Raw genomic sequence first — 10,959 nt, 5'->3', positions numbered from 1 at the left:
CCTGCTCTGTGGGGGGAGGGTGTATGATGCAGGGCTATGTTGGAGGAGGGTCAGCCCCTGGGTTTAACGCCCCACCCCTGCCTCGTGGGCATGGGTCACCAGCAGGTTTTATTACCGCAGGCCCTAATATATATCAGCACAGTTGTGTGTGTCACCGCAGCATGCAGGCACCCCAGCTGGCTCGGGGGCCGGGTCAGAGCCACCCCACAGAGGCCAGCGCCCCCTAGAGGGAAAGACCCTGGACCCCGTTCCCTACCCCCAAGCCAGCCAGGTCCCATGCCCCCTAGAGAGGAAAGGGCCTGGGCCCCATTCCCGAGCCAGCCAGTCCCCACCCTAGGGCCAGCGGCCCCTGGAGGGGAAAGGCCCCATTCCCTAGTAGGTGATGGGGCCTTGTTTATTTTCACCTGACACTTACGGTGTGCTGCCCCCTAGTGGTCAAACTGCGCCTTCATTTCACCTCTAGCTTTGCAACTCACAAGGGTCCTCCCCCCTTTAACTAATGGGGGATCCAGAGCACTGGACTCCCCCCTGCCCAGTGCTCCTCATTCCTGACCCACAGCCCCGGCTAGCCCGACCCTGGGCTCTCCCCTGCTCCCGCCCCTCACTCCTGACCCGCAGCCCCTTCCTAGCCTGGCCCTGGGCTCCCCCCAGCTCTGCCAGTACCCCTCACTCCCGACCCGCAGCCCCCTGCTGGCCCGGCCCAGTGACTGAATGAAGGGCACGGCCCAGAGGCCTCATGCTCTTGCTTTATTGCATAGGTCTAAATCACTTCAACACAGGGATGAGACGTGGGAACAGCGATGGCAGCTGCAGCGCACACGGGATTAACAGAGGGCCTGACACCAGCTGCCCCCCCCCTTCGCAAGGCACCCCGGGGGGAGTCAGAGCTGCCCCCCCACACACACACACCACTGCATTGCTGGACAGCAGGGAAAATTAGTTAATGGAGCTGATAGGGAAAAAGGTCAGATACTGGGGTAGATGGGCCCATGGGCATGGGGCAGATAAACAGAGGGTCAGATACTCAGGTAGAGGGGCCCACAAGGCTGATCTGGCCCAGGAGGGACAGGGCAGGGGGGATACCAGGGTAGATGGGCCCAGGGATCTGATCACTTTCAGCTCATTCTAGTTTCCTGCTCACATCAAAGTTATGGGTGGGGGGGGGGGGAAAGCTGTTAGAAGGACACACAGGACAGACAGATAGGCTCCCCTCCAGCGGCACAGGAGGCCTGGCTGTCCCCATTCACAGAACACAGAGGTTTTAGTGCAAAGAAAGCTCCAGGCTGCGTCTTGGCAGGGCCCTGCCGGGCTCCAGTGCGCCTGGCCCACCACTGCCCTCACCCACTAGACTTCACTCCCCCCCAGCATCAGGGGAAGAACCCAGGAGTCTTGACTCCCCCCCCCCACACACACACTAACCCAGTAGACCCCACTCCCATCCCAAAGTTTTAACTACTGCTCGGGTAGGGGAGTGGGGTCTAGTGGTCAGAGCCAGGGGGGGAGGGGCTGGGAGCCACAACTCATGGGTTCTATCCTGGTTTTGCAGCAACTGGTCTGCAAAGCCACTTCCCCCCACTGCCCTGGGTGTACTGGGAATGTCTTGCCTGCAGCCCCACCTCCAGCCCCTAGGGGGAGACATGGGGTACTGCACACACTCCGACATCTGCCAGCCCATCCCACTCCCCCCTGGTGGTTGGAAGCACCAGCCGCATGGCTCTCCCCCACAGGTACCGCCTCCCCCCAGTGGCAGGCGGTGGGAACGCGCCCCGGTTCTGACGCCCTAGCGCCCCCTGGCTACATGATAGGATGGGAATGAAAAAGGACCATGCTCAGCACCTCCCATTCCCGTTCCTTTCTCTCCTGTGACCCCCACATGGTAGGAAACACCCCCGCCCCTGCCCCGGGGAGGGTCACGCCTCTGCGTTACATTCATTCAGTGGATGATACCAGGATCAAAGGAATAAATAGGCAGCTTTAGACAGGAGCCAGGCAGGGGCAACAGCTTGGCACCCGCTGCACCCCCTGACCCCAGGAGGGAGGGCAGCACCCCGCCAGCCATCTCCTGCTACCTCCTGAAACAAGCCGGCCGGAGAGGAGGCTGGGGCCCCTCTCTCCGCGCCCAGCCAGGGGCATTAGCCGCTGGCGATCTTGAGGCGATTGACGCCGGTGATGAGTCTGGCGAGGCCCTGGTGCACCTGGCCCTGGATGGGGCCATACTCCACCCGCTCACCGTCCACGGTCAGGATGCCCTTGCGGGTGAGGGGCTCCAGGCGGAAGGCCCGGACGGGCACGTGGACGAGGTGGGGACACTCCTGCTCAAAGTGGCTGCCCTTCTCCATGGCCAGGAAGAGGCGGATCAGGGCGGCGCGGGAGATGCCGGCTTTGATGAAGCAGAGGTGGATGAGCCCGTCGTCGAAGCGGGCAAAGGGGGCGGTGAAGAGGTCAGCCCCCAGGTGGCTCTGGTAAATGGCCAGCACCAGCACAAAGTTGTCCTCCACTGTCATCCAGGAGCCGGGCACCGGCTGCCCCAGCGGCACCAGCAGCTCGTCTGGGGGGCCGCCCACCCGGGCCTCGCCTGCCCCGCCGGCCAGCAGCTCCCCTGGCCCAGGTTCGAAGGAGAAGCTGGGCGGGGGCAGGACGGAGGCGGAGGAGGGGGGCGGGGAGCCGGGCGAGGGGCAGGGCACGGGGGCTGGCTCGGCCCCCCGGAAGGCGTGGCGCTCCTCGCACAGCCCCATGTCGGACAGGGCACGATGCAGGGGCAGGCGCTGCAGGGGCAGGTGGCCGTTGGGGGCCACGGTGATGCTGCGGGAGATGGGCCGGTGGGCGGTGGCATCGGTGGCAGGCAGGTAGGAGAGGCGCCCGCGGTAGGTGTGCATGGAGGCCAGGCGCACCAGGGTGCCCAGCGTGAACCGGGCGGCACCCATGTGCCGGTACTTCTCACTCTCGATGTCCACGTCCGAGACGAAGCCCCAGGCCACGCTGAGGCAGGAGAAGCAGCGGGCGCCCGAGGCCATGGTGATGGCCACCAGGTCCAGTGGAGCCACGGCTGCATGGCACAGCAGCAGGGTGCAGTTCAGCAGCAGCTCCAGGCCCAGTACCTGCTCCAGCCTGCTGGGGGGCAGGGTTGGGGGTGAGCCGCCCAGCCAGGGGATGCAGTCCTCCAGCAAAGCACACCCCCCCCACACCGCCCCTTGCTAGGGGAGGGAGCCGCTCACCCCCAGCCCCCATGGGAAGAGCAGGTTGGGCAGGAAGTGCGGGATAGGAGTCTCCCCCCCACTCTCCACAACCCGCATCTGCTCCCCATGCACCCCCCCATCCCACCCACATACACACACCCCGGCCCCCACTCCCTTTCCTGACCTGGGTATAGAACCCAGGAGTCCTGGCTCTCACCCCCCGACCACTAGACCCGCCCTCCCAACCCAGAGCCAGGGAGAGAACCCAGGCATCCTGGTTCCCAGTCCCCCCCGCTAGCACTGCCTTTACCCTGCGTTACAGTTGATGGCTCCAGCTAAGGCGTTCCCCGAACCACTCGGTAAAATCCCAACTGGCATCTTGATCGCCTCCTCCCAGTCATGGCGCTCCATCAGCCCATTGAGAACCTGCCCGGCAGAGAGGTGAACTGCTGTGGAGGCTAGTGGTGAGAGCAGGTCAGGCTGGCAGCCAAGACTCCTGGGTTCTCCCCCTGGCTCTGGGAGGGGAGCAGGGTCTAGTACAGAGGTGGGCAAACTACGGCCTGCAGGCAACATCTGGCCCGCAGGACCGTCCTGCCCAGCCCCTGAGCTCCTGGCCCAGGAGGCTTGCCCCCAGCCCCTCCCCTGCTTTGCCCCCTTCCGTGCGGGCAGCGCTCTGGACAGCTGGGCTGCGCGCTCATGCAGGGTAGTGCATTTGGCTCCAGCCAGGAGGCGCAGCTCCCAGACATGTTGCTCTGAGCGGCATGGTAAGGGGGCCAGGGCTGGGGGTCTGGATAAGGAGCAAGGGGTCCTGGGGGACAGTCAGGGGATGGGGAGCAAGGGGGGGTTGGACAAGGGGTGGAGGTCCCAGGAGGGGGCGGTCAGGGGGCAGGAATGGGAGGGGGCGGATAAGGGGTGGGGGCCAGGCCATTTCTGGAGGCACGGCCTTCCCTACCCGGCCCTCCATACAGTTTCACACCCCAATGTGGCCCTCAGGCCAAAAAGTTTGCCCACCCCGGTCTAATAGAGCAGGGTCCTGGGAGCCAGGACTCCTGGGTTCTCTCCTTGTCTCTGGGAGGGGAGTGGGGTCAGATCTGCAGCAGGGGAGGGTGCCAGGGATGTTGAGGCCGTTGGGGGGGGCGGGGGTGTTACCTCATATAGGAGCCCATCCCCCGAGATGGCGACGATCCCATCCCATTCTGCCAGGTTGATGCCCTTCACCAGCTCCCGGGCGTGGTTAGGCCTCTCTGGGAGCAGAGGAGAGACGGGGCACCAGACATGCAGCCCTCCCCCACCAACCCGTCTCCCTGCCCCTTCCCCCTGCCAGCCCTTCCCCCTCCCCCCCAGGCCCTTCCCCCTCCCCCCCATCCCATTGCCCTACCCCCCAGGCCCTTCCCCTCCCCCACCCCCATACCATCTCCCTGCCCCCATACTGTCTCCCCTCCCCCCCCCAACTCATCTCCCCTGCCCCCCAGACCGCAGGCCCTTCCCTAACTCATTGCCCCTGCCCCCTCAGGCTGCAGGCCCTTCTCTCTCCCACCCCCGGTCCCCCCCTCACCTGTCTGGATCAAGTTAAAGCTGATGTCCGCCTCCGTGATCATGGGCAGCACGTGGGTCTGGCACCACTGGAGGGCCAGGCCCCTGCCCCCGAACGGGTTCAGCAGCAGAAGCAGCCGGCGCGGGCGCGGCAGGAGGCTGGGAGCGATCTCTGAAAGGAGAGAGCGGGGACAGCAGGTCAGTGGAACCCTGCCTGGCACCGCAATGCGGCTGCCTCTGGGGTGGGGCGCGGGAGCTGGGTATGTCTTACGGACTCCCAAGTCGTGCTCACTCGTGGCCCTGTGCAGTCCCTGAGGGGAACCCCTTTCAGTGCGACAGCCCTTCTCGGGGGTCCACTCTCTCGGGGGTTAGGCCCCTCCACCTCCTGGAACTGCACCTCTCCGAGCCTTAGCACGCCTGTCTGACCCCCGGGGCCTCCACTCCCAGAGGGAATAATGCCCCCCTGTTCCCTAGCCCGGAGCGACTCTCAGCCAGCGTAACAGGAGGGTTTATTGAGCGTCTGAACCCAGCATAGGAAACTCTCATATGGGGAGTCCTCATCCGGCGCTGAGATGCGGCTGCCTCTGGGGTGGGGCGCGGGGGCTGGGATTACAGGGCTGCTAATGGAATGCTGAACTGCTGAGCCACCAGATGCCCACGGGTATCACACACCTCGCCGGAACTAACCTCCCCCCTGGCAGCACATTAAAGGCTGACAGAAGATCCAGCCGGGCGAGGGAAGCCCTGTACTCTGTCCAGATCTGATACGGACGCCTGCCGTGCTAGCAGCCCCGCCGCTTCCTGTACACAGGGTACACGCGCCGGGCTGCCAAGAGCGAGCCAGAGGGGGGACATGGAAACACCAAAGTAATAAATGCTGCAGCCAGGAAGCATTTAAAAAAAACCAACACACTTACACACACAGAGGCCACAGGCTCCAATCACCCGGTCTCACCTCAAAGCCCCTGAATCTCTCATCTTCGCTAGCCCACCCATTGGCAAAGCTCCCCAAGGAGAGGGGCAATCTGCAAGGTGCTCCTTCCGTTCCGAGCCAATCAGTACATGCTTTGACTTCCCTGAAGCCTGTTGCTAGGCTGACCAGATAAGGGTGCTGCCGATTTTTGGGGCCTACTTTATGCCGCGGAGAACCGTGCCTTATGGAACAGCAGGTGTCCAGCAGAGAGCTCAAGGAGCAGGGGGAAAGGCTGTCGGCTTCAGAAGAGCTCTGCATGCATTGGCTGGCAACTTGAAAACACCAGAGCCAGACTGGGCGTTGGGTGCATGGCAGTTACAATTAAAGCCAGACTTAACTTTGTTCAAACAGCAAACCCCAGCAATGGGGAGGGTAGCTGGCCAAACCTGAAAAACCAGAAACCAGCTTAGCAGCTGTTTGGACATGGCAGGACAAATCGTTGCCATGAAACCTTGGAGGCAAGGAGAGAAATCTCCCAGGTGAAAGGGTCAAACTCCAAACGCCAAAGCCTGACAGCCTAAACGCACAAGTTGCGGAAAATTCATATCCCAAGAGACGACACACTTCCAGCCCAAGGCACATGCTTTAATAAATGCATAAAATATGGACATTTTGCAGCAGTTTGCCACACCCACGTGGTCTGAGCAGGGACTCGTATGATAGACGATCCAGATGAGACATCGTTCTGGGATTGATCACGTGTGATGCCAAAGAGCCTGCCTGGAGAGCAAAACTGAACATTCGTGGCAAGACTTACAATCGCCTTTGACCCCAACCAGAGCCTAAGTCACCTCACGCAGTCGTGACTTGCCCTGGAGGGCAGCCCGGGCCGGCTCATCGCAGAACCGACTTACGGAGACGACAGCTTTGCGTTCAGAGCGCACAGGATCAAAGACCTTCTCGGTCACAGCCACAACAGGAAGAACATGGAGGATTTGACATTAGATGTTGGAAAGGAGATCCGGTAGAAAACAACAGGCCACAATTCACCGCAGCGGGATTTCAGTCATTTTGGTCACATCACCAGTAGCCCACCTTTCTTGCAAGCAAATGGAGAGGCTGAGGAAATCAGAGAGCCAAGAAAAATCCCACAGCAGGGAAGACCCATCCTTCGCTCTTCTGACTTACAGATCGACACCGATAGTGGCTCCCGGCCACAGTCCTGCACAGCTCCGGATGGCACGACAACTCAGAGCTCCGGATCCGGCTTTGGAAAAGAATCTATGAAGGGAGTCGGCCAAGTCGGACACAAAGGCTGAAAGAGCCTATGGACACTTCTAGGCCAGACGTCACTCAGTCAGAGAGCCGCCAAGTCTAGAACCGGGCGATCACATTCGCAACGGAGAAAAAGGATGGCAAACTCCAGCTGTCGAGCACCCTGACCACACGCAATCAACACGTCTCCAGTGCGTTCATCGGGAGGAACGAGCCACAGAGCAAACCCCCACAGGTGGCGGACACAAAGCGAGGCACCAACCGCTGAAGGACGCCAGGCCGACCACAGCCAGGCGGTGCGGCTAACGGCCAGCCAGGCAGCCGAGCTGCAACACGGTCGGGTCATGTAATGAGAAACCCAGGACGATTCAGAGACACAGACTGATCCGCCCTGAGCTTCCGAGCCAGCGTGACAGTGGCAGGAGGGTGGAATGTGGCAGCTCGTTATACAGGGACCCATTGCGCAGCACTGGGATGCGACCCCTCTGGGGTGGGACACAGGGGCTGGTTATACATGGACCCCTCGCCTGGCACGGAGATGCAGCCCCTCTGGCATGGGGCACAGGAAGAGTGCCCTCTACTGAGCCGCCGACCCCACTCCAGGCTGCATAGCTGGGGCCAGCACAGACTGCCAAGGGAGAGTGCCCAGCCCTATTCCATGCAGCCAGGGCACCCCTTCCCTTACCACAAGGCCCGGCAGGGTGAGGGAAGTAGATAATGAAGCCCAGAGGATGTGCAGGGAGGAAAGATTAACCCAGAACCACCACCACACATACTGCAGAAGGAATGCTGGGGCATGCAAACACTCATCTATTTCCTAGCATCTGCCAACTGGGGGCTGGGAGCCAGGACTCCTGGGTTCTCTCCCTGGCTCTGGGAGGGGAGTGTGATCTAGTGGTTGGAAGCAGGTGGATGCTCCTCACTCCAAGTCAAAAGTTCCCCAGACGGAGACGGCTGCACTTTACACCCAGGGCTGATAGTGTGGCAGGTTCTGCAAGGTCCCTGGCCCAGAGAGGCAGAGCTGATATCCCCACATACACCCAATGCCCGCATGCCCCACAACCAACCAGCCCCACTCACACACTTCCCCCCCCTCCGCTGCACCCATGCACACCCATGCCCCAGCCCCCCCACTCCATCCCTAGGCACCCCCTGGAGCCAACCACCATGCCAGCAAGCCCCCATCCATGGCATCTGCCCTCCCCCAGCCCAGATCTGCCTTCAGGCCTCCCCAATCCCTCAGCAGGTGCAGAGAGGTGGGGAGCCACTGCCCAAGGCAACCCTGAGCCCCCGCAGGAGGGATCCTGACCCCCGGGGTTCGGGAGGCTTCTTGAGGGCCCCTGATGTGGTAGGGGTTAGACCAAAGGTGGGGGGGGAAGAAATTGGGGTCCCAAGGGGAGCCTGTGGGGGGCGGAGAACAAAGAATCCGACAGCCCCACCTTCAAGACAATCCATCGATCTTTGGCCAGGCTGCCGGAGACAAATAAGTCCAGCCTGGCCCTGCCCCTGGATCCCGGCCCAGGACAAGGAAAGGATGGGGCCGCGCCCAGCCTTAGATCCCTGAACCTAGGCGTCACAATCCAGGCCCCAAGCACTGGGTCCCCAGCCCCACCTGCGGGCACAAACAATCCAGATAGCCTGTCTCCCAGCTGCCCCATACTCTAGGGGCTGGACCCCTCTCCCAGGGCCGGGGAGAGAACCCAGGCATCCTGCTGCCCAGCTCTCCGCCTCTCCCCGCTCTAACCACCAGACCCTCCCTTCCCTCCCAGGGCCAGGGAGAGAACCCAGACGTCCGGGCCCCCATCCTGGTGCCTGTAACCCCCCCCTCACCCCCACAGGCTGTTCCGCAGGCAAAGCCAGAAGGGGCTGGCAGAGCAGGGGGCCCCTCTTCACTGGGTCTGGTTTCAGGGATCTCCAGCAGCTGAGATCACGGAGCCATCGCTGGCTGCAGCCTCCTGTCCCGGGCACACATTCAGGGCCGGGGCAGTGAAACATCTAAGGGGGGGCTGACGTCCTATCTCTGGGCGCCGGACGGAACCATCCCTGGGTCTCCGCAACAGCATCTGTTTTGTTATTGTTACGGCGGGTCAAACTGGAGAGAACTTAGTCTCGGGTTCCGGGACGCCTGGGTTCTCTCCCCAGCTCTGGGAGGGGAGTGGGGTGTAGTGGCTAGAGCAGGGGGGGCCTGGGAGCCAGGACTCCTGGGTTCTATTTATAGCTCTGGGAGTGCGGTCTAGTGGGTTAGGGCAACAGGGGTGGGGACTGGGAGCCAGGACGCCTGGGTTCTCACCCCAGCTCTGGGAGGGAAGCAGGGCAGACAGCATAGGGGCAGCCTTACCTGTTTCGCTGGAGACGGGGATGCCCAGCACCAGGCACTTGATGGCAGCCGCCCATTTCTCCGCCACCGCTTGGTTCCTCTCATAGTCGTCAGCCCCATCCACCTGGAAGGTCCGTGCCGCCCTCTGCCGCCCGCGCCCCAACCCCACTGCCACCTTCCTCTTCTTCAGCGGGTAGGCATAGACCGAGAAGTATGCCGCCCGGTCGGTCGGCGCCCGACTGCGCAGCGTGTGGCAGCCCACCACCTCGGCCAGGGGCACCACAGTGCGCTGGTCCGTCTCTGGCTTGGGCACCAGCCGCTGGATGTGCAGTGCCATCTGGGTCAGGCTGAGGGCGTAGCGGGAGCCCTTGGAAGGGTACGCCCCAAACTCCCCGTGCAGCAGCGTCTCCACGCCCTCGCCATAGGGGCCCAGGGCGAGGTTCATCTTCCCGGCGGTGTCGTGGCCCACCTGGCCTAAGCTGCACCTCAGGTGGGTCCTTCCAGCACCATCAACTCTCCTCTAGGTCCCTACCCCACCCCGTCCCACCTAAACCCAAACCAAACAGCCACTAGAACATGGGTGGGGTGGATTGGCACCAGGCCAGGGAACAACTAACCCACCAGGAGAAATTTCCAGACCCGAACCCCAGTCTGTTCTGCTGCCTCTGGCCCGCCTGGACTCCAGCGGGATCTTCACGCCCTGTGACGCCCCATCCCCAAGGGGAGCACCCCGGGGCAGGAATCTTGGGGAATCTCAAGCAGCCAAGGAATGAGAGCCAGCCTGACTAAGCGGCTCAGCAGGGGGAAGGGCCCGCAGGGATCCAGAAGCCGGCTTTAGCCTTTCCCCTCCCCAGGGGCCAAGCAGGGAGGGGGGAGCTGAGTTGGGTCCAGCCCTCTCCCCCCTCCCCGATGTCTGCGTTCACCCGGGGGTGGGGAGCCCAGCTAGGCAGGAGGAAGCCAGGAGTCGCTGGGATTTTCAAAGACACTTCAAAAGTTTCTTGCCACCCCCGCCCAGGAATAGGGCCTGGGGAAATGGGGGGGTTGGAACCGATCCAGACCCTGCTCGGACCCCCCAGCTAGGGACGCAGGCAGGGAGCAGCCTGGCCGGGAAATGGGTCCCCCGGCAAGGCTGCCACCTGCCACCATCCCCCTGCCCCCGGCAGCAGGTGCTGGTGCTGGTGCTTCCCCTTCCCCTTGCCCCTCTTCCCTCTGTGCCCCCTGCCCCCGGACTCTGCCTCCCTCCCTCCCTCCAGGAAGTGCTTCCAGCAGGCGCTAGCCGGCCCCATAAATGGAGGGAGGGGCTGGATCCAGCCAATCACAGAACTGTCCCCTTCCCGTCCCACCAATCAGGACGTTCGACCCCCACCCCCCACCCCCGGGCCAGGCGGCGGCCATCTTTGTGGTGGGCAGCACCAGCCCCACAGGATTCGCCTTCCCTCCGAAAGCTCTTGTGACGGCCATCTTTGTTGTGGGCGGAAAGAACTCGCTCCACCCTCCTCCCTGCGATTCAATGGCATGTGACGGCCATTTTGAGTGTGGGCAAGGGAGATAGCGTCCCTCTCTGTATGAACGGACGGAGTGGGGCTGCCATCTTTGTTCTGGGAACTAGGCCCTGCCTTTATTCCCAGCCCTCCCATAGAAATCAGACGGGCAAGACGGCCATCTTGGATGTGGGCAAAGGAAATTGCTTCACCCTCCATAACAGCTAACGCATATGGCGGCCATATTTAGTAGGGGAAATGCAG

General features: G+C 62.6%; 1 protein-coding gene across 2 annotated transcripts; it reads right to left on the bottom strand.

Annotated features, from left to right (window-relative positions):
• Window positions 1-732: 732 nt before the first annotated feature.
• Window positions 733-10,408, bottom strand: SPHK2 (sphingosine kinase 2). 2 transcript variants are annotated; one of them, XM_073322026.2, is made up of 5 exons: window positions 9,236-10,408; window positions 4,732-4,881; window positions 4,326-4,420; window positions 3,487-3,602; window positions 733-3,111 (listed from the first exon to the last, which is right to left on the bottom strand). In XM_073322026.2, the coding sequence occupies exons 1-5, from the start codon at window positions 9,657-9,659 to the stop codon at window positions 2,133-2,135; spliced, it is 1,764 nt and encodes a 587-aa protein (XP_073178127.1). In that variant the 5' UTR covers window positions 9,660-10,408; the 3' UTR covers window positions 733-2,132. The 2 variants fall into 2 exon arrangements, with proteins under 2 accessions (XP_073178127.1, XP_073178128.1); XM_073322027.2 differs by having other exon boundaries at window positions 733-3,108.
• Between the last annotated feature and the right edge of the window lie 551 nt (window positions 10,409-10,959).

The sequence above is a fragment of the Lepidochelys kempii genome, chromosome 23, assembly GCF_965140285.1.
Source record: "Lepidochelys kempii isolate rLepKem1 chromosome 23, rLepKem1.hap1, whole genome shotgun sequence".
NCBI lineage: Eukaryota > Metazoa > Chordata > Testudines > Cheloniidae > Lepidochelys > Lepidochelys kempii.
The sequence above is the reverse complement of the archived record's forward strand: the minus strand, read 5'-3'. Positions and strand labels throughout refer to the sequence as shown.

What these genes read in the sequence shown, in the direction of transcription:
- SPHK2 (XM_073322026.2), bottom strand. Translation starts at nt 9,659, where the DNA reads ATGAACCTCGCCCTGGGCCCCTATGGCGAGGGCGTGGAGACGCTGCTG. An exon ending in CTTTAACTTGATCCAGACAG is followed by an intron (nt 4,421 to 4,731) that starts GTGAGGGGGGGA and finishes CTCTGCTCCCAG; the next exon opens with AGAGGCCTAACCACGCCCGG. An exon ending in GGGATGGGCTCCTATATGAG is followed by an intron (nt 3,603 to 4,325) that starts GTAACACCCCCG and finishes TCTGCCGGGCAG; the next exon opens with GTTCTCAATGGGCTGATGGA.